At 45.0% G+C, this 20,713-nt stretch overlaps 1 protein-coding gene across 1 annotated transcript in view; it reads right to left on the bottom strand.

Annotated features, from left to right (window-relative positions):
• Window positions 1-3,224: 3,224 nt before the first annotated feature.
• The window catches only part of KLHL6 (kelch like family member 6), a 62,153-nt gene continuing 44,664 nt past the window's right edge, over window positions 3,225-20,713 (bottom strand). The window contains exons 4-7 of the mRNA XM_032171724.2: window positions 15,322-15,559; window positions 9,769-9,971; window positions 8,171-8,384; window positions 3,225-7,905 (exon numbers count right to left, since the gene is read on the bottom strand). Coding sequence (XP_032027615.1) covers window positions 7,604-7,905; window positions 8,171-8,384; window positions 9,769-9,971; window positions 15,322-15,559 — 957 coding nt within the window. The 3' untranslated portion in view covers window positions 3,225-7,603. The remainder of the gene's footprint in view (window positions 7,906-8,170; window positions 8,385-9,768; window positions 9,972-15,321; window positions 15,560-20,713) is intronic.

Here is a 20,713-nt window from a genome sequence, read left to right on the forward strand (position 1 = left end):
ACAAAAATCCTGTTTATCTAAGGCCAGACTTACAGATTTCTCTGCGCAGTCAGGTTTTCCCTCTACCTTCTGTGTATTGCCACTTTGTTAAATCAAGGTGATATGGTTTGGCTGTGTCCCCACCCAAATCTCATCTTGAATTCTAGCTCCATAATCCTCACGTGTCATGGGAGGGACCTGGTGGGAGGTAATTGAATAATGGGGGTAAGTTTTTCCCGTGCTGTTCTCGTGATAGTGAGTAAGTCTCACGAGATCTGATGGTTTTATAAAGGGCAGTTCCCCTGCACAGGCACTCTTTCCTGCTGCCATATAAGACGTGCCTTTGATCCTCCTTCATCTCCTGCCATGATTGTGAGGCCTCCCCAGCCATGTGGAACTGTGAGTCCATTAAACCTCTTTCCTTTATAAATTACCTAGTCTCGGGTATATCTTTGTAGCATATGAAAATGGATGAATACACAAGGCTTTGCCAGTGTCATCTCCGCTCACCCCTGCCCTGTCTCCCCAGGTCAGTGCCCTCCAGCCTTGTACCTTTCAGATATGGGTTGTGACTTGTGACCTATTAGTGGGTGATGAAATTAATTTGGTGGCTTTTGAACAGCATTTTAAGAAAAAAATAGAATAGGAAATACCGAAAATGTGTTTCTTATTGTGATACACATTCAAGAAAGTTTGAAAGCACTGCTCTGGCCTGTATGGGTCAAAGAAGCTTTAGTACTATTTTTCTTTTTAGTTGCCTTCAGCAGATTCTAGAAGGAGGGGTTTCGGCACTCCTGGCCTCACACAGTGGGCCCGTGGTGGATTGTAGAAAATGGTCAGTTCTCTTTTAAAATGCTGCCAACCGCAGCGCAGGTGGTGGGCACACCTGTTCTTTTAACTGTATCTGTTTCGTAAAGTAAGTATACCTGGGACACTGAAACTCTCAGTACCAGCACTCCACTCACACCCTGTGCTCAGAGACTTCACCAAACCATCGCATGGCTTCTAGCAGCCTGAGGCCACGTCCCTGGGATGGCCCAGCCCCCTTTTGAGTTGCTGTCTGGGAAAGCTTAAGGCTGTCAAAAGAATTTAGTTTGTTCCACCAACATCCGACAAAAGGCCCCTGACCTCCCTTTTTTAGAGCATTTACTAAAAAAAGGAGGCTTACCAATGTGAATCCTTCCTCTGTTGCTCTGAGCTACTATGTATGTGTCCCCTACAGCTCAGGGGTGTCTTTCTCAAGGACCTGAAAGCCATTCCCCTTAAGGTAATTATCAGGAAGGAGAGAGCCTCTGACTCCCAGGCTCTGTCTGGAGAGGATCCTGGCTTCGAGAACTGCCAGCTAGCAGACACAGCTGGCCTCATCACATTGACTCTGCCCAACACTTTGTCATTTTTCACTTCCCTGACTCTACCTGAACCTGCTCGCTCCACCTCCTGGCTCCCTTATTCTCCCTTTAAAAGGCCCAGTCAGCATCTCTGCACAAATCAGAATAGAGCTCAGCTCTTTCCCCTACTGTCAGCAGTTACTGAATAAAATCTGTTTTCACTGCTTTAACTAATGTCCGGCTTGTTTATTTTTATTTTTAAACCATATATGTACACATGCACACGCATGCACACACACTTCTTCTCAAGACAAACATTGTTTCTCAGAGATAGCTGATTCTTGTCATCCTCATAATCTAGAGTATTTTCCCTTCCTGTGTTTATCCCCTGTGTCATCTCTAAGTTATAAGTAAAGTTTTAACTGTTCCAGCCTGGTCTTTGATGTTCCTTAGGAAATTAAATGAAGAGTTGTGTATGGGACTCTTTCCTTACAGGGAAGAGTTGGGGCTATGAGGTCCAACTTTCCGTGCCCACTGGGAGCTTCTCCTTCCACTGCCAAACGTGGAGGAACAAGGATTCATGTTATGAAGGGAGATTTCCAGTTGTCTTACACATCAAAGGCCACCCCCTTTTCCCTCTACCCAGCTTTAACTTTCCTAAAGAATTTATAAGCAGGAAGTCTCATATTCTCTATCCAGGCAGATGAGTAGAGATGATTGGGCATGGGTTTCAAGGCAGCGTTTCATGTGGGAATCAATAACAAAGCAGACATCTGAATGTGCAAAAAGAAAAAGAAAATCCCCAGGTGCCAGTAAACAAACATGGAAGTGAAAAGCAGAGTGACTGGTAAGCAGCCAGGCCAATGGTGGGGAGCCTGGGGAGGGTGGGACCGGACCTGGATTCATCCCCAGCACCAAGAGTCTTCAGCTGTGGCCACATGCAGGAACAGAACATAAGGCATGGGCCTACGGAGGGCGGGAGAGAACTGAGATCCTGTGTGAAGGCTGCATGTCCAGTGAAAAGGAGCTGGTCCAGGAAATGCCATACATCAGCAGGGAGCAGCAGGTGCAGGGGGAGGCGCTAAGAAAAGCCAGGCAGATGCCTGGCCCCAGCGAAACTGCCCAGACATGAGATTATCACTTAGACCCAGCAGGGAAATTGGAAGGCTCAGCAGCAAAGTTAAGGTCAAAACTCCGTTTGACTCACAGCTGGTGCACTGGCAGTCAGATCCAGGGCCCAGGATCACTCCAGAACACTCCCTACCAGTGAGGGAGCTGGGTCTGTGATTCCCAAGGGTTTCCACCAAGAAGTCCTAAGGCAGAACATCTACGTCTGGTGATGCCCAGAGGGAAAGGTCTGAAGCTATTCATGGAACCCCAGATTTCTTTAAAGCCTCTGATTTTCCTTTTCAAATACACAGGACTCTTGCATTGTAACCAAAACAAACTAAATTGATAACAAGGTTTCCCATGGTTAAAGGAAAGTCTCATACCCCAAGTTACACAAGCCCCAATTTGAGAAGCACAGACCAGGGAGGGCTTCAGAGACAACACAGGAACAATGGTGGAGGCGCGGGCTAAGAGGTCAGACCTGTAATCAAAAACCTAACAGGGGATCTCCTGTAAGAAGAGGTGAGGCAGGCAAGAGGGGAGTCACGCAGTTTGCATATGGGTTGGTAAAAGCTTGCTCAGCGAGGCAATGCATCTTTAGGGAGGGAAAAGCTGTCTACTGTTTGACATTCTATAAATCAAACCTGGTGAATTTTAACCTATGAACTTATCTAAAGTCCCATGAACCAACTGAAATGTTTTAAATTTCCACCTTCTAAATTAATTTCTATTCAGACACCACTCATTTATATAAACTAAAAACAGCAAAAAAAAAATCACTTCGTGATTGTATATAACACATTTGCATCTGTTCTGTGCATATTTTATTGAATAAATAAAAACTTTATTGGTTTGGTTTTTAAAACCTATAAACAATATCCTTAGTTTGATCACTTAAAACATACAACTTTATGGAACCAAAATGCTTAAAGGATTTTGTTCACCGAATGTTGGCTATTTATACCTATACATATGAAAATTTCACCTGTCAAAACTGGTTTTGCAGTAGCCAGATGTGAGATATATGTGGATTTCTAAAAGGTTAACTCTTCAAATTATGAGATTTAATACAATACCCAGGTATTAAGGGAAAAAACGATTTTGCAACCCCAAGTTGGGACTTAACATAAATCCTTGTGGTGTTACCAACGTTAAAAATTCTATTGAGCACTTTCATTTTTCAGAATAAAACAGGATAAGTAAATAACTCACGACAGTACCTCAAAGACTTCTGTAAATAGCTAAGCTATACTTTACAGCTATAAGAACATGATATTTGTATTTCCCTGAGAGCGTAGTTTGCTTTGAGTTCAAGGGCACAGTATATGTGTATGTGTGTGTGTTTCCCGAAGCCATTGAGACCAGAATAGATGAAAGCTAAGACGAGAACATGAATCTGTTGGTGTTCTGATGAGCTTAGCTCCCTGCCTGTTTCAGACCAACCTTGGCAACTGGAGTCCCTTAACTTCATCTACAGATTCTGCTCCACCAAAGACTCTGGGCCACCTTCCCTCTAGGACAGGAGACCCAGCTGAGCAGCTCAGAGGCCCCACAGTAAGTTGGCCCAAATGCTGGGCCTGCTCTAACCTGTCCCTCTGCTCTAAGAAGTGGATTCCTTCCTTACTTGCTTGCCTAGAATTCTCCCTTACCCTTATTCTCCCTTACCCTTCTTGGGACTAGAGTCAAGCTCACAAACTCCGGGGCCTCTGATATCATTTTCCAGACCTGCATCCTTGGAACCTGACCTCCTCCTACCCCATCTTCTTCTTCCCAGCCAGGGCTGCTCTGTCCACTCACAGGCCCTGCCTCAATCTCCGGTCTGCTGTGCCGGAACATCCTGCCATGTCCTGCCTGAGTCCGAGGGTTCTTTGTCCCTGGGTTTATTCTCAGCTTGGCTTTCCCCCTGCTGATGGTGTGGGTTATAACAGTTACCTTCCTGCAAATGTGTTTGTCTTTATTTCTTGGAATGGATTTTAGATTTTAGAAGTTCTCATCCCTGGCTAGTGCCTAGAGGCTAAAACCCTGATGACTATACTTAAGTTTTCCCCAAATGACTTGAACTTTCTTTCTCGAAGAGCTACAGACTGGCAGCTTCATATACAGAACCCTAGATCTTCTAACCAGGTGTAACTGTTCCCTACCCATGCCATTATTAGGAAACCCTATTTCTTGAGTGCCAGCTACATGAAATTTTCCACAATTCACCTGCATATCTGGTGTTGTAAAAAATCATAAAGAGTGTTTCCATGATTCATTTAGGTATTCTGAAGTAGTCCAGAAACTTGGGTCCTACATTTAGAATCAAGTTTATAGCACAGAAATCCCAAATCCTCACTTTCCCAGCATAGGGTTGACCTGCTGATGGGCTCGAAGTTTGCCTGTGGGTCTTATCAAAGGACCGCCATCCCCTCCCTGACAAGGAGCGCTGTCTTTTTGAGGGGAGGCTCCCTGTGTATGCCAATACCGTTGTCACTGGATTTCCTCTCTGGAAGTTCCTCCCTGCAATAGTCTTTGGAGTAAGACTGATTTTTCCTTCACAAATCAGTTCACAAATGGTTCTGGTGGCGATCTCAAAAACAAACATGTAAGCAATGGCCACTGGTTGACTTCACTGCACAGCTTACCACCTTGAGCCCCTGAAAGGCAATCAAGACTTGGATCCAGCCTCTTCACTTCATACACATCTCATTTTTAGCTAACTTGAAGAAAATAAAAACAAGAATATTAATTGGTGGCCTATTTACCTGTATTGAGTGTCTAGCATGGAGATTTGCCATTCGTGGGTGTCCTCAAGGCTTGACGGACATGAAGAACTCCACGAATGTTTGCTGAATTGAAGTAGATTACATGGTTACATTGCTTCAGTTTGGAGCTTCCTGATGGTTATTATAGTGCTCATGAGTCAGCGATAGTTTGTTCTAAAATTCCACAAATATGTTTCTATTGCCCTGTGTTACTTTCCACAGCAGAGAGCGGAACTGTCATGCTTCTAAGGCACAGAGCCTTTCACACACCAACATACATTTATATTTATCTTCAGTAATCTGGCATAAACAGAAATCTCACCTGTAATTTTTCAAGTTTTTAAAATCTGTTTCAAATATTAGCTGCTTCTAACCATGACTGTTTAATGAAAATTAAATTCACTATCACCTCTAATAACTCTAACTTCCCAAACTGCTGAAAAGAACAAGCCACACTGGATATGAAATAAAACTCTATAAAGAGAATTGAAATCATATGATGAAAACAAAGTCCATTGGGTAATGCAGTTACTATGTTGTTATCATTGTTGCTTTTTAAATACAGCATATGAAACAAGATCTCTTAACCTGTTTCTCCAGCTTGGGGATTAGAATGAATTTCCAGTGAGCTCATTTGAAAGCTGTAGCTCTTACAGTGAAGGACAGATTCTGTTCTTTAAGTCACAGTTGAGCTACACTTCTACCAAGTAGAAGTGCTTTATAAAAGTCTTGAAAACAAAGGCTTCAGGAGGATGGGGTAGCAGGAACGTGGACCTAAATCACTGTCTAAAAACTAGAAAGTGTACCGTCAAGGAGAATCTGTCGCTCCTGTGGAGGCCAGCTGTGTTCAGGTGTTTACTTTTTTAATAAAACAGTAGTTTGAGTCTCTAGAAACATCTTTTCTATATCACAGTACAATTGGTGAACACTGAGAGGCCAGGGCACCAGACTGTGCTAAAGGTACAATTCTGTCTGGCAATGACAGTTCTGGTCCAAAATGGGCCATCTTATGATCATTTAAAAAAAACAAGACCGGGCCCAGTGGCTTACGCCTGTAATCCCAGCACTTTGGGAGGCCGAGGTAAGCAGATCACAAGGCCAGGTGTTCAAGACTAGCCTGGCCAAGATGGTGAAACCCCGTCTCTACTAAAACTACAAAAATTAGCCAGGCGCAGTGGCAGGTGCCTGTAATCCCAGTTACTCGGGAGGCTGAGGCAGGAGAATCACTTGAACCGGGGTGACAGAGGTTGCAGTGAGCTGAGATCATGCCACTGCACTCCAGCCTGGGCAACTTCATCTCAAAAAAAACAAAAGAGGGTTTCAGTGGGAGGAAGACAGAACACAAGTATTTCATCTCTTTCAAAGCAAACAGGCCTTCCCAAGCCCATCCACCAGACCTTTCAAGTAGAATAACCTAAGAGATGTTCTTGGCAAGGAGCCCAGATGACTCCTTGGTTTAAATTTTGGTAAGGGGCGGGGACGAGGGAGGATGCAGAATAAGAAAGAAAAGGAAAGAAAACAGGAAACACCTTTATTTCCCTGCCGTGCTGAGTGAATCTTTTAGCAGACTTGCCGAAACAAGAAATGAGCCAGGTTTTTTTGTTTTTGTTTTTGTTTTTGTTTTGGAGACAGAGTTTCACTTTTGTTGCCCTGGCTGCAGTGCAGTGTCGCGATCTCGGCTCACTGCAACCTCCACCTCCCAAGTTCAAGTGATCCTCCTGCCTCAGCCTCCTGAGTAGCTGGAATTACAGGCGCCTGCCACTGCACCCGGCTAATTTTTGTATTTTTAGTAGAGATGGGGAGGTCTCACCATGTTGGCCAGGCTGGTCTCGAACTCCTGACTTCAGGTCATCCGCCCGCCTCAGCCTCCCATAGTGCTGGGATTACAGGCGTGAGCCGCCGCGCCTGGCATAAACCAGGTTTTGTTTTCGTTTTTTGTTTGTTTTTCCTGCTCTGAGATAGGGAGCATGGTGGAAAGAGCATTGACTTAGGAGCTGAAAGACCTGAGTTTTAGACTCCTGGGGTAGCTACTTGCTATCTGAGTGATGGGGCTGGGGGGCGGGGGGCACGCCACTTAGCCTCTGTGAAACTCGGTTCCCTCACCTGTAAACTAGAAGTGATAAGAGCCAGTTACCAGGTTAAAAGAACCGATACAAGGAAGTGCCTGGCACAGAAGCCGGCATAGGGTGGGTGGGTCCTGAATGCTAAATATTACTCTTCCTCGCCTCCCCTCCTGAGGTAGGTCATGCAAACATTCCTGGCCGGTCTCAAGTGACCCCAAACTGTGACTTCCAAGGTTCCCCCAAAGTGAGTCAAGGGGATCCCCTGATGTATGGCCTCAAACTCGAGCCTGCTGCCTGAAGTGGGACTGGAGGAGGGTGAGAGGAGAGGCGGGCACGCTGAGGGTCGGGGGTGGGGGCTCTCCAGCTCCCCATCCTGCCGTCAGACAGACACTGCTCCAGGCACGATCCTGCGGATGTGGGTGTACGACTTCCTGATGGTGACGCTGCCGTGGTGCGACACGCCCCGGGGCAGGACGCACTCCTCTGTCAGTTTCTGGGCCTCCGGGTCCCAGCACAGCACCGTGGCGATAACCTCGTTCTTCTCGTCCCGCCCGCCGGTGATGTAGAGCCGGTTGTTGCAGGGCGCGATGCCGCAGCTGGCCCGCTCGTGGCTGAGCTGGGTCACCAGGCACCAGCTGTCTTCCAGCGGGCTGTAGGCGTACAGCGCTCTCATGGCCCCACCTGAGGAGAGGGAGGAAACACGGTGGGCATCGCTCCATTTTTCTGGTTTCTTCCCTCTTAACCACTAAAATTCAACTTCTGGTTAAGCCAAGTCTACCCTCTTGCCAAGAGAAACCGTCGATTGATGGCTTTTCCGAAAGCCAGAGTGGATCCTAGGGGCAGTGAGTTGCCAGCGCTGGAGACACCGCGACAGACCCTTTACGTGCTAAAGCCAGGTGCTAATCAGGTTCTAAGCCATTCAGATCAATAAGAAGCCATTACTCACCAACGACATAGATGCGGTCCCGGAAACTCACGGCATTGATGCATTTCGCCTCCACCGGCATGGCCGCCTTCAAACTCCACTTGTTGGTGGAAGGGTCATAACACTGAGTCTTGTCTGTGGCCAGTTTCCCATTGGGCCCTCCCCCGATCACATAGAGCTTCTTCTTATGGCTGGTGGCTGCAAAGGAACTGACATGGACAAGGAGGGGTGCAGCCTGTAGAGGCACAGGGCACAAGAAGAAGCTGTCAGTCATGCTGCCCAGATTGCTGCAGTAGCTCCCAGGATACAGGACAGAGCTCCGGGACACGGAACTGGGCATCTTTTGCCTAAAGTCCCAAGGCCCATGGGCTTGACTCCCCTTAGGACACAGCAAGAATGAAAGCATGCATTTCCCACCCTCCCTCCAGGCTCCACTCAAGCTAGAGCAAGCTGTGTGTTGGGACGTGCCAGCCTCTCCCAGAATCCAGCTCTCAGGCAAGAATAAGTTTGTACAGATGAAGTCAGCCAATGTTGGAGGAAAATGATGTTTTATACATCCATATTCATATTCATTCATGTGCTCATCCACTCAAAAAATATTTATGGAGTGCCTACTATGTACCAGCATTGATTTTCCTTGGTGCTTATATCAAGGAAGAAAAGCTGGTATATGGGTTTATGGTGGCCACAGGTAAGCAGACGCTTCCATTATAGGGCAGCATTGAGGATTTTGAGATTAAGTCAGATGTGAGCTTCTACCCTGTGAACCCCAGGACACTAAAGGAGACTTCCAAGAGCCTCTTGCCCATTTATTTACAGGATCCTTTTAGATCATGGAGCAGCTCTGTGATAGGGCTTGTTTTGAGAAGATCCTGGGCACGCCCCCTATACATGTTAAGGGCTCTCAATATAGCACTTTTCAGGCTGACAGTCTTGGCTAGATGTGGTGACCTGGCTACCTTTGCTTGTGCCTACAATGACTGTGTTGTACATTCCATTAAGCTGGAACATGCTTGGACATCTGATCTGCTAAGGAGAAAGAAAATTTGAAATTGGGAATAACCTGGAAATGAGATGAGGTGGCTTTTCTTTTCCTGGGTCTGATATATACCTGAGGTTGCATTACTAAAGTCTGACATGCAGGCCTGTAAGTGGCTTATTATCATCAACAGGAAAATAAAGAAGGGATGATTTCTAACATGACCAAATCACTCTGGGTTCATAAACGTTGTAGTAAAGTGATCTGCATGTGTCCAGCGTGGAGAAGAATAGGAGAGAAGGCATCTGAGGAGATGAGACTCTACGCCAAGACATGCAGACCAAGAGATCTCCCATCTAAGCACAGAGTAAGCCTCTGTCCACATCTGGGGTTCTGTCCAAATTAGGACAGGTGCCCACACAGACCTTCACCACTTGGAGGGACATAGTTTCTGTGACTTGATCAGCAATACTGAAGCAATAGCTCCTAGGAGGAGGGAAGCTCAGAGCCACCAAAACTGTTCTCCTTGGAATTAAAGTGATCAGAAAGCTGGCCACCACGGCAGGCACATTCCAAAGCTTTTTTAAAAAGCACTGAAGTAATAATAGAGGCAGTTACTGGTAGAAATCGTGTCCTATACCTCTGACCAGCAGTTATGAAAGGGGTCGTAGGTCTCCACGTTGTTGATTCTCTGTAAGCCGTCAAAGCCTCCAATCACATAGACCTTGCCACCCAACACCACCATCTTATGCCTCCAGCGGCCTATGTTTAAATACTCAATCTGAATCCACTTGTTGATCGAAGAATTATATTTCCAAACATCATGCTGTGTTTCTTTGCCACCTGCAAGAGATATAAAGCATTTAAGAAACCACCAGATGTGTCAGAAATACAGCTTCTCCCATGATATCGCACATGTCCAAAAGTGCCAGGTCCTTAGGCAGGCTAGCCCTACCCGGAGGGGAGATACAAGAAACCTGGCAGGTGTGTGATGTCTGGCAGGGGAGACGAGGCAAACTCAGGGGAACAGGGAGAGGCAGAATGGATGATGTGCCACACTGTGTCATGTCCACCTCAGTGCTGTGAGAGTTCAGAGAAGAGGTGGCTAAGTGAGCAGTGCCCCGAGAAGGCTTCGGGGGGTAGGAGCCAAGCCAGCGTGGGTGGGTAGGGGCCAGAGGGAGCCTGGACTCAGTGTTTGCCCTCACAGGGGGCAGGAAGTAAGGCTGGGCGGGGACAGTGGGGTTTGTGCAGAAGGCAAATTACATGGCAGCTTAAATTCTATGTTTACTTTTTATTTAAACAAAAAAGCAAAGATGCAGACCTGGAAAACTCACTAAGAAATCCTACAACATTATTCTGGTTTGTCTCTCTGATCTGTATAAAAAGATCAGTGGGATTTATCCTATTTCTAAATAATTTTTGTTATAGAAGTATGAGATTCTCACAATAGATCATTTGAGAGTGATCTGGTAAATATTTTCTTGAAGACAACTCTCTTAAAAACCAGAAAACACAAAATTCAGCAGCTGGGGAAAGAGACAAAGACAAAGGAGAACTGACTTTTTTGGTGATTTTAATCAAATATTTAACAGCTTTGTGTTTCCATTTTCCCATCAGCATAGACTACCACCAACTACTTAAAGCAAAGATTTACTTTTCACACTTACATGTGTGCAATAGTGGAGAAATGAACATTACTGACCACAGTCTGTGTCAGGTGTGTTTCTCTTGTGTGGAACCCAGAAGTGGGTTTTCTAAGTCAAAGCCATGTGCACCCTGAATTTTTATAGGTGCAGCTAAGGCATCCTCTGCAGCTGTGGTGGTTGACTTTTCCTCATATCCACTTTTTGTTGGTGGTGGTGGTTTTGTTTTCTGTCTTTCTTTTATTTTTATTTTTTGAAGTCTGACAGAAAAGAACTATGTCAGTTTGGTTTTCGCTTACTACAAGGGAAGCTGAGCCTCCTCTTCCTTGAATCTTTTGTTCGTATAGTCTGGCTATTTTTCTTTGGGTGGGGTACCTTTCAGAGGTCTCCATTTATTCAAAACATTGATCCCATTTAAGTAGCATCAAAAAGTATAAAATAAATGTAAATTTTCAAAGAAATGTATGCAACCTTTATTAAAACCTGTGATTTTATTTTAGGACAAAAAAAAAAAAAAAAAAAAAAAACCCCGAGAAAGCATATTGTGTGCATAAATGAGAAGACACCTGATTGTGAAGATGTCAACCCTCCCTAGGTTAATCTATATACTCAGGGCCTTCAAGACTTTTGGGGGGAACTTGATGAGATAATTCTAAATTTCACTGGGAAGAGTAAGTTTGGAAAAATTTCTAAGAAACTTTTGAAAAAGAAAAGAAGGAGGCTTTCCTTATCAAATATTAAAATACACTAAAAAGCTATCCTAATACAAACAGTGCAGTACTAGACAAACTGATCAGTGAAAAACAAGAGCACAGAAATGGACTAAAATATATACAGATCATTAAATAAATGTTATTAGAACAATTGGTTATTCATTTGGATAAAAATTAAGTTACTTATTTTACATTACATTTAAAATAAAATTCATATGTTACTGCTATAGAAGTAACTGGAGAATGTATAGGATATTATGTTAATGACCTTGAGGTTAGGAGGGGTTTTCTAAGCATGACATTAAATGTAGAATTGTATAGGAAAGAAAACAAGTATATAAAGTTAAAAAACAACCACAGACTAGGAGAAAATATTTGTAACACAAATAGCAAAGGATATATATGAAGAGTTCCAAAAAATTAGTAAGAAAAAGACAAAAACTGATAGGAACTGTCAAAGAGTATGAACAGATAATTTTTAAAAATAAATACAATTATCTGGTAAATATATAAAATATGCTTAACCTCACTAATGACCTAGGAGTATAAATTCAAACATTGTAGTCTATTAAAAATTTAAATGACTAATAATAAAAATCGTTAGCAAGGATATAGAAAATGGGCACCGTCATTCATCACTGATTGAACTGTAAATTGGTACAATTTTCTGTAGGACAATTTCACAATATATACAAAATTCTCAATTCACATATGAGCACTTCCAGGAAACTTTCCAAGTAGCAGCACAAGTATGAAAAAATATGTGTCTAAGAACGCTTACTGCAGTATTTTTTAAGGAGATTAAAAAAAGAAAGCTAGAAAAATTATGGTTTATCCATTTGGTAGACTGCCATATAGCTGGTAAAAAGAATAACAGTAGTGATAATACTGGCCAACGTAATTAAGCTCCCACCATGTGCTTTGCATGTAGTAACTATATCGCTTAATATGTATATCCATTAAACCAACATGGCATCATGTCCAGATGATATTGTTAATTGAAGTACAAGTTTCTGTTGATTTAGCTGTGTATAACAAGCATGCTTTCAGGTATTGCTTGTATCATTAAAAAGTAAACAAAAAATTTATGACAAAAGAATAACATGTGGGCTGGGCACAGTGGCTCACACCTGTAATCCCAGCACTTTGGGAGGCTGAGGTGCATGGATCACCTGAGATCAGGAGTTCAAGACTAGCCTGGCCAACATGGTGAAACCCTGTCTCTACTTAAAATACAAAAAAAAATTGGGTCACGCACAGTGGCTCACGCCTGTAATCCCAGCACTTTGGGAGACCAAAGTGGGCGGATCACCTGAGGTCAGGAGTTTGAGACCAGCCTGTCAATATGGTGAACCCCCCCCCCCACCAAAACTACAAAAATTAACCAGGCATGGTGGTGGGCACCTGTAATCCCAGCACTTTGGGAGGCCAAAGCAGGTGGATAACCTGAGGTCAGGAGTTTGAGACCAGCCTGGCCAACATGGTGAAACCCCCTCTCTACCAAAAATACAAAAATTGGCCAGGCATGATGGCACGTGCCTGTAATCCCAGCTACTCAGGAGGCTGAGGCAGGAGAATCGCTGGAACCTTGGAGGCAGAGAGCCAAGATCTCGCCATTGCACTCCAGCCTGGACAACAGAATGAGACTCCATCTCAAGAAAAAGAAAAAAAGAATAACACGTGTAGTATAGGTGACAAAGACTGACTATGATGACCACACCTGTTGATCCCTCCTGGGCACATAGCTAAACTATATTTCCCAGCCCGCTGCACCCACAGCAGGTGAGGGGCGGGTAAAGGAGGTCATGTGGCTAGTTTTTACCAATGGAATGTGAGCAAAACTGATGGCACTTCCAGGCTGAGGCTTTTATGAGCAGGTGTGACTTCTCAACTCCCTCAGCTTTTTTCTTGTCCCTAAATCAGGGCCACGTGTAGGAAGAGGCAGTGTCACAAGACGGCAGGACCCTAGGCCCCTGAGTGCCTGAATGGAGCAGACCGTCCTCCCCCTGACCCCTGCATACTACTGTGTTAATTCACTGAGACTTAGTATTTGTAACAGCAGCTAAAATTATTTACCCTGAGCAAACAGAAAACAATTTTTGTAAAAAATGAAAACCCATAGAATTCTGATGGCACAGAGAAACTGCCCTATATTACTTTACTCGCTCGGTATTGTTTGGCTCTTCTACAACAATTAAGGCCAGGCGCAGTGGCTCACGCTTGTAATCCCAGCACTTTGGGAGGCTGAGCCGGGTGGATCACAAGGTCAGGAGTTCAAGACCAGCCTGACCAACACAGTGAAACCCCGTCTGCACTAAAAATACAAAAATTAGCCGGATGTGGTGCCACGTGCCTGTAATCCCAGCTACTTGGGAGGCTGAGGCAGGAGAATCATTTGAACCCAGGAGGCAGAGGTTGCAGTGAGCCAAGATCACGCTACTGCACTCCAGCCTGGGCAACAGAGCTAGACTCTGTCTCGAAAAAAAAAAAAAAAACAAATTAAAAAAAATGTCTACAAGATTAAAAGAAAGCTAGAACCTAATCAATGGTATAAATGCATCCAAAGAACGACCTGCCCTTGATTTTGGAGGAAATACGCTCTGGGGTCCAGCTTTCCCCACAAGTTCAGATTCGAGAAAAGCCTCTAAGAAAGGGGAAGGGAAGCTTGTCTCCTTCCTTAGGGTCCCAGGGAGAGCCAGGTGGCTTTTGATGTGATGGGGAAGAGTGTGGGCATTAGGCTCAGAGCTTGGGTTGAAGTCCTGCCTGACACCTACCAGTGTGCGACCTTAGGTATGTCTGAGAATCTCTCTGAGCCTCTGTTTTTTCCTACCTTAAAAACACCTACCTTGCAGAGTTGATGTGAGAGGCAAACAATTAAATGTTATTAAAGTATAAATGTATCTACCACTCAGTAAAGATGGTTGAGACTGTGTTATTCAATAAATATTTACTGAACATTTACCCCAAGGTCAGGCACAGTGCTAGGAACAGGGGCTCTAGTGTTGCCCCTCACGGAACTCCAGGTCTAATGGGAAAGGCAGACACAAAGTAACTATCAATACTGAAGCAAAAAGTATTGGGTCCTACTGAAGTATACCCAAGTACAACCTAATAAACATGGGAGGGGAAGAGCAGACGTGTTTACTCATTACTGAATTCCCACTGCGTAGCTCAGGGGCCTATGCCTATAGCAGACACTGAATAAACTCTTACCACTTTCCCTCTTCTTTTTCCGGAAGGACTGGACTTGTCTACCTCCTTCCCAGGTTTTCTATTAATAGTACAATGCTGGCCAGACGAGGTGGCTCACGCCTGTAATCCCAGCACTTTGGGAGGCCGAGGCTGGTGGATCACCTATGGTCAGGAGTTCAAGACCAGCCTGGCCAACATGGTGAAATCCCATCTCTACTAAAAATACAAAAATTAGCTGGGCATGGTGGCAGACACCTGATTGTAATCCCAGCTACTCTGGAGGGTGAGGCAGGAAGATCACTTGAACTCGGGAGGGGGAGGTTGCAGCTAGCCAAGATCACGCCACTGCACTCCAGCCTGAGCAAGAGAGCGAGACTCTGTCTCAAAAAAATAAATAAATAAATGAATAAATAAATAAATAAATAAGAAAAAAATAGTACAATGTTGCTCAGTTTGGTGTTTATTAAGTAGCAATGTACTCTCCAAGATAAGACCACCTGAGCTCCTGGGTCCATATACTGTCTCAGTCAGAGCCGGGTCATTGCCAATTCACAGTAATTCTTCTAGGACGGTTGCCTGGCTGCCACTCAGGAACATATGTAGTGCTACTGGGGCTTGCTTTGCCTTTCCATGACTCCTGCTTACCTGAGATGTAGACCTCATTTTTCAATGTCACGCATGCAAACTCCACCCACTTCTTATTCTCACTCTCCAGCTCATGCTCCGTCAGCGGGAGCTTGGCCACCTCCAGGCGGCTGCGCCTCAGGGGGTCCAGGCAGGTCACCTCTGCCACAAACCGTTCATCCTTCGTGCAGCCGCCGATGATCATGAACACCTCAGACTGGAACTCATGCATCCTGGGCTTGGTGCGCTCCGAAATGATCTGGAAATCGATGGGGGTACATGAAGGCAGGACAACACAAAGTTTCAGAGCTCAGGCTATGGAGCCATTAGGAGTCGGGTCCAATTCCCACATCTGCCACGGTATGACCCTGTGACTTCACCTCCCTGAGCCTCAGTTTCATCACCTGTATAATCGGGATAGTAGAGGTAACTACCTCATAGGTGTGTTGTGAGGGTTAAATGGGATAATGCACACGGTGTGCTTCACCCAGGGTCTGGTGCATAACAGGTACTCAATACATGTTACCTGTTTTTGCTGCTGTTTTAAGAGGTGAGGGTCTATTTACCATCAGATGCACTTCCTGCCTTTCCTCTCCTGCCTGGTCTGAAACCTTAAATCCTGGAATTTCATTTTGCGCTACTTTCCATTCCCCCTTGGCTTTAATTTCTTGATGATACCTCAGATTTTGCTCACCATCAGCCTTCTGGAAGAGACATCCTGGACAGTGATGACACAAGAGCATTCAGAGACTTAGGAAATAAGAACTAGAAGGAATCAGGGTGTGGCCAGGGAGGGAGGAAGGCTGGTTCCAACATACGGTATATGACCTTTCAGAGCTTTGAACAAGTGAAGAAATCCATATTATGAGTATTTGAACCCTGCTGAAAGAGCAGAGGTTTGGAAGTCAAATGTACCAGCATTCTATCACCTATGGCCATGTGACCTTGGAGAAGTAACATGACCTCTGTAAACTGCTTGTAATCATTTCTGTGCTATCAGATGACTAAGCATTCATAAGGTCATGAGGTAGAGGTGTGAACAGAGCACCTGGCACACACTTGCCCCTCAACAGCTAATTATGCCTGTAGGAGCTGTGGTAGATGCCATATTGATGCTGCTATGAAAGGAAGAGCTGCCCTTCCCTGGTTCCATTGATCCCCTGGGCTCCATGATGAAGGCTCCATATGTGTGCTGACAGGAGGCGGAGAGGCAGCAACCATTTCCCAGATGGCCAAAGTCGCCAATTTTCCCACCAAATTAGACCGATCTAACACAGACTACAGAACTTCAACTCTGCCCATAGGTGGTAACAAATAGGTTACAGTAGCAAAGACTGAGCCCTCAAATAGTGAATCCAACCAAGAGCCACAAATAATCAGATCAGCCAACTCCCAGCCTCTACTTTTCCATAACAGTCTTTGGTTGGTTGGTTGGTTTTCTGTGCCTAGGAGCCTGGTACAGTGAGTTCTGCATCCTCCGTTCTTGAGGCTGGACCATGGCCATAAAGTTTGTGGCAGGACTGTTCCTTACAGGTCAGCAGAGTGGGGATGGGTGTGGCTGGACAAAGCCTAGGCAAGAGGCTGGCCCTGACAGTGTGGACAGCAGAACGGTGCTGGGAGAAGGGTGAAGGGGTGGGCCAGGGAACTTGGAGGCACCATGAGAGCACCAAGCTGGCAGGACAGGATCTGGGCAATGGCAACACAGACAAACTTTGCTGCTCTGCAACTTTCTCTTTAGGTATCAGCCCTGGTTCCTGTCCCTAAACCCCATTCCCCACAGCCGAGGCACAGCCTCCAGCACTAATCCATCTGGTCCTCTTTCAGAGGGGATCTAGGTGTTTCAGGGCAATGCTTAGAAAAAAGCACTGGCCTCCCTGAATTCACTCCCTTGTGACCCTTTCTTCAGTTCTGGGAACCAGGCCTCAGCCTCCACTCCGAAGCTCCCCTCATCTTATTTGCAATGCCTGCTCTCCTGCCCCAGTAACCTGTTGGGTGATTAAGAGGCTGCTAGGAGGACTGGACTAGCCGTGATCTTGCCTCCTGACCCCCAGGGCTGGCATGTTGTTCCTTGGTCCTGACCTATGAGAGGCTCTCCTCCTACTGGCTAAAATTCCTGGGTTCCTGCCTGCTGCCTGGATCTCCCCATAATATTCTATTCTCAATTTCCCATGTACCACCCCAATCCACTTACCCTTTAAGGCATTGTGAATAATTTACCATGTCACTTTGTCCTTTTCTCAAGGAAGCCATTCCTAACTTTGCACACATTCTCATAACCCTGAATTTCCCCCACAACGACACTTTTCATGCTTCATTGTAATTTACTGTAAGGCCCCTGATGGCAGGAACAGCCCTTTTTCTCCAGTGGATCCTCAGCACCAAGAATAGTACCTGGAGCTTGTGGGCATCTATAAACATTGATTAAATGAGCAAGTGAGCTGGGTGCAGTGGCTCACGCCTGCAATCCCAGCACTTTGGGAGGTTGAGGCAGGTGGATCACCTGAGGTCAGGAGTTCGAGATCAGCCTGGCCAACAAGGTGAAGCCCAGTCTCTAATAAAAATAAAAAAGAAAATAAAAAAATTAGCAAGGTGTGGTGGCAGGCACCTGTTATCCTAGCTACTCGGGGGGCTGAGGCAGGAGAATCACTGGAATCTAAGAGGCAGAGGGTGCAGTGAGCCGAGGTCACACCATTGCACTCCAGCCTGGGCAACAAGAGCAAAACTCCATCTCAAAAAAAAAAAAAAAATGAGTGAATGGATGAGTGAATGAATGGGCAAGCTAGGTAACTCAGTCTAAATCATTGTGGTAGTGAGCATCCACAATGGCCCCAGTTATCCCTGCTTCCTGGTATTCACATCTGTGTAGTTCCCTCCACACTGTTCTAGAATTTGTCTCTATGACCAACAGATTACAGCAGAAGTGATGATACATCACTTCTGAAATTAGGCTATAAAAGGCACTACCAGCTTGCATCCTGATTACTCTCTCAGTCTTTCTTAGGTCATTTGCTCTGGGGGAGGCCAGCTGTTATAGAGATGCCCGCATGGCAAGAAACTGAGGCTCCCAACCAGCAGCCAGCAAGGATCTGATGCCTGCCAACAGCCCAGTGAGGGAGCCTGAATCCCATTTGAGCTTTGAGATTACCGCAGCCCCAGCCAACAGCTTTGCTGCAACTTCATAAGAGACCCTGAGCCAGAAGCACCCAGCTAAACCACTCCTACATTCCTGACACTCAGAGCCTGTTAGATAGTAAGTGTTTGTTATTTTAAAGTTTTCAGTTTGGGGGTAATTTGTTATGCAGCAATTGAGAACTAACACAATCATCTAGCTGATGGGCTTGGCTGGGGTAATGAGACCTGTCTTATAACTCAGCACCACAGAGCTGCCAAGTGGTGGCATCATTACCACATTGTAAGTTCAGCTACATTTGGCAAAATATTAACCCCAAAGCCATGACAAATGTCGATCTGAAGTCTGAGACGTGTCAGTTTGTTGCAGACATACGGAAGTGTTTGCCAGTGAATTGCATGCAACAGTCAGGCATAACCAGTTTATTCTCAGATTGTTAAAAACAGAGCAGATAATTGCACCTTAGTGACTGCTCACTGTCCACAGATCTTACACTAGGGGACAGAGTGAGCATATTGTTTCAGCAAAGCTGTCCTTGGGCTGGAGCCTCTGCTCCCCTTTACCCACATCACATATGTCAGAGTAATGTTTGGTATAGACCAGGTTCATGTCTGAAAACTTAAGAGGCAATTAAGTGAAGAGGCAAATTTCCTCTGTCCCCAAAGATCTCTTTCAAGGAAGGTTCCAGCTACCATTCCCAAATCAAATGGAGACTGACATTTGCTTTTGGTGTTCTAAAATTTCCTGTTGTTAACACCAGTTTAGAGGATGGGCAAGGTTAAAAGAGAAAGATGAGCTGGGCACGGTGGCTTACGCCTGTAATCCCAGCACTTTGGGAGGCTGAGGCAGGCAGATCACCTGAGGTTGGGAGTTCGAGACCAGCCTGACCAATATGGAGAAACCCCATCTCTATTAAAAATACAAACTTAGCCAGGGGTGGTGGCACATGCTTGTAATCCCATCTACTCGGGAGGCTGAGGCAGGAGAATCTCTTGAACCTGAGAGGCAGAGATTGCAGTGAGCCGAGATCGCGCCATTACGCTCCAGCCTGGGCGACAAGAACAAAAGTCTGTCTGAAGAAAAAACAAAACAAAATAAAACAAAAACGGGAAAGATGACGATAGGACAAGAGAGTTAAAGTTTAGTAAATGAAGGGTACGGGGAAAAGTGTATTCACAGAGCAGCCTCCAGGCTCATACTACTGTCATCAGGAGTCAATCCAAGACCATTCCAGCAGGGAGCAGACTGGCTCAGGGAATCAACTGGCAATGAGCCCCCAGTAGGAGGTCATGGTGGCTGATTGGTTGGTTCAGTTGCCCAAACTATAAAATGAAGATGGCAAAGTGCCTTGAGAAGGATTTGGGAAAATAAGGCCACAAAAATCTGCGACACAGTGAAAAGACTGATTTTAACCCCAGAGAAGGAAAATGATAGATTGTGAGAGACGGAACCAAGTGGCAATGGCAATAGCTTCCATTTGTGGGGCACTTAGCATGTGCCAGACACTGTACGAAGCATTCCATTCATTACTTAATTCTCAAAACAGTTCTATCAGTTGGTAGGTATTATTATCCCCATGTTACAGATCAGAACTGAGCCTTAGCATAGCTAAGTAATTGCCTGAGATTACACTGTAAATAAATTGTGGAGTCAAGATTAACACCCAGATCTCTGCCTGACTCCAAGCCCAGGTTCTCACCACTGAAGAATTTTCCAGATGTCAGAATTCTCTGTCCTCCTAAATCTAAAGCTTATAATGTCTGACTCTGCCCCCAGCACCTTGGAAATACAAAAGGCAATGAAAATATTTCATCGCAGCAATTTTGCAGAAGACAGGGTAGGGACCTTTTATATCAGAGAAAAGCCTTTATTATCTGCATTTCAAGGACTTAGAAAATAGGAAGCAGAAACAAAAATAGCAAAAGTATTGGAAGTATAGTTGATCAAGGCACTGTTTATGTTTAAATTGTTTTAAAGTGCTATTTATTTATTTTAACTTTTATTTTAGGTTCAGCATGTGCAGATTTGTTATATAGGTAAATTGTGTGTTGTGGGGATTTGGTGTACAGATTATTTCATCATCCAGGTAATAAGCATAGTACCTGATAGATAGTTTTTCAGTCCTCACCCTCTTCTCATCCTCTACCCTCAAGTGGGACCTGGTATCTTTTGTTCCCTTCTTTGTGTTCATGTGTACTCAATGTTTAGCTCTCACTTATAAGTGAAAACATGCATTATTTGGTTTTCTGTTCCTGTGTCAGTTCACTTAGGATAATGGCCTCC

This window comes from Hylobates moloch, unplaced genomic scaffold (genome assembly GCF_009828535.3).
Source record: "Hylobates moloch isolate HMO894 unplaced genomic scaffold, HMol_V3 SCAFFOLD_13, whole genome shotgun sequence".
Lineage (NCBI taxonomy): Eukaryota > Metazoa > Chordata > Mammalia > Primates > Hylobatidae > Hylobates > Hylobates moloch.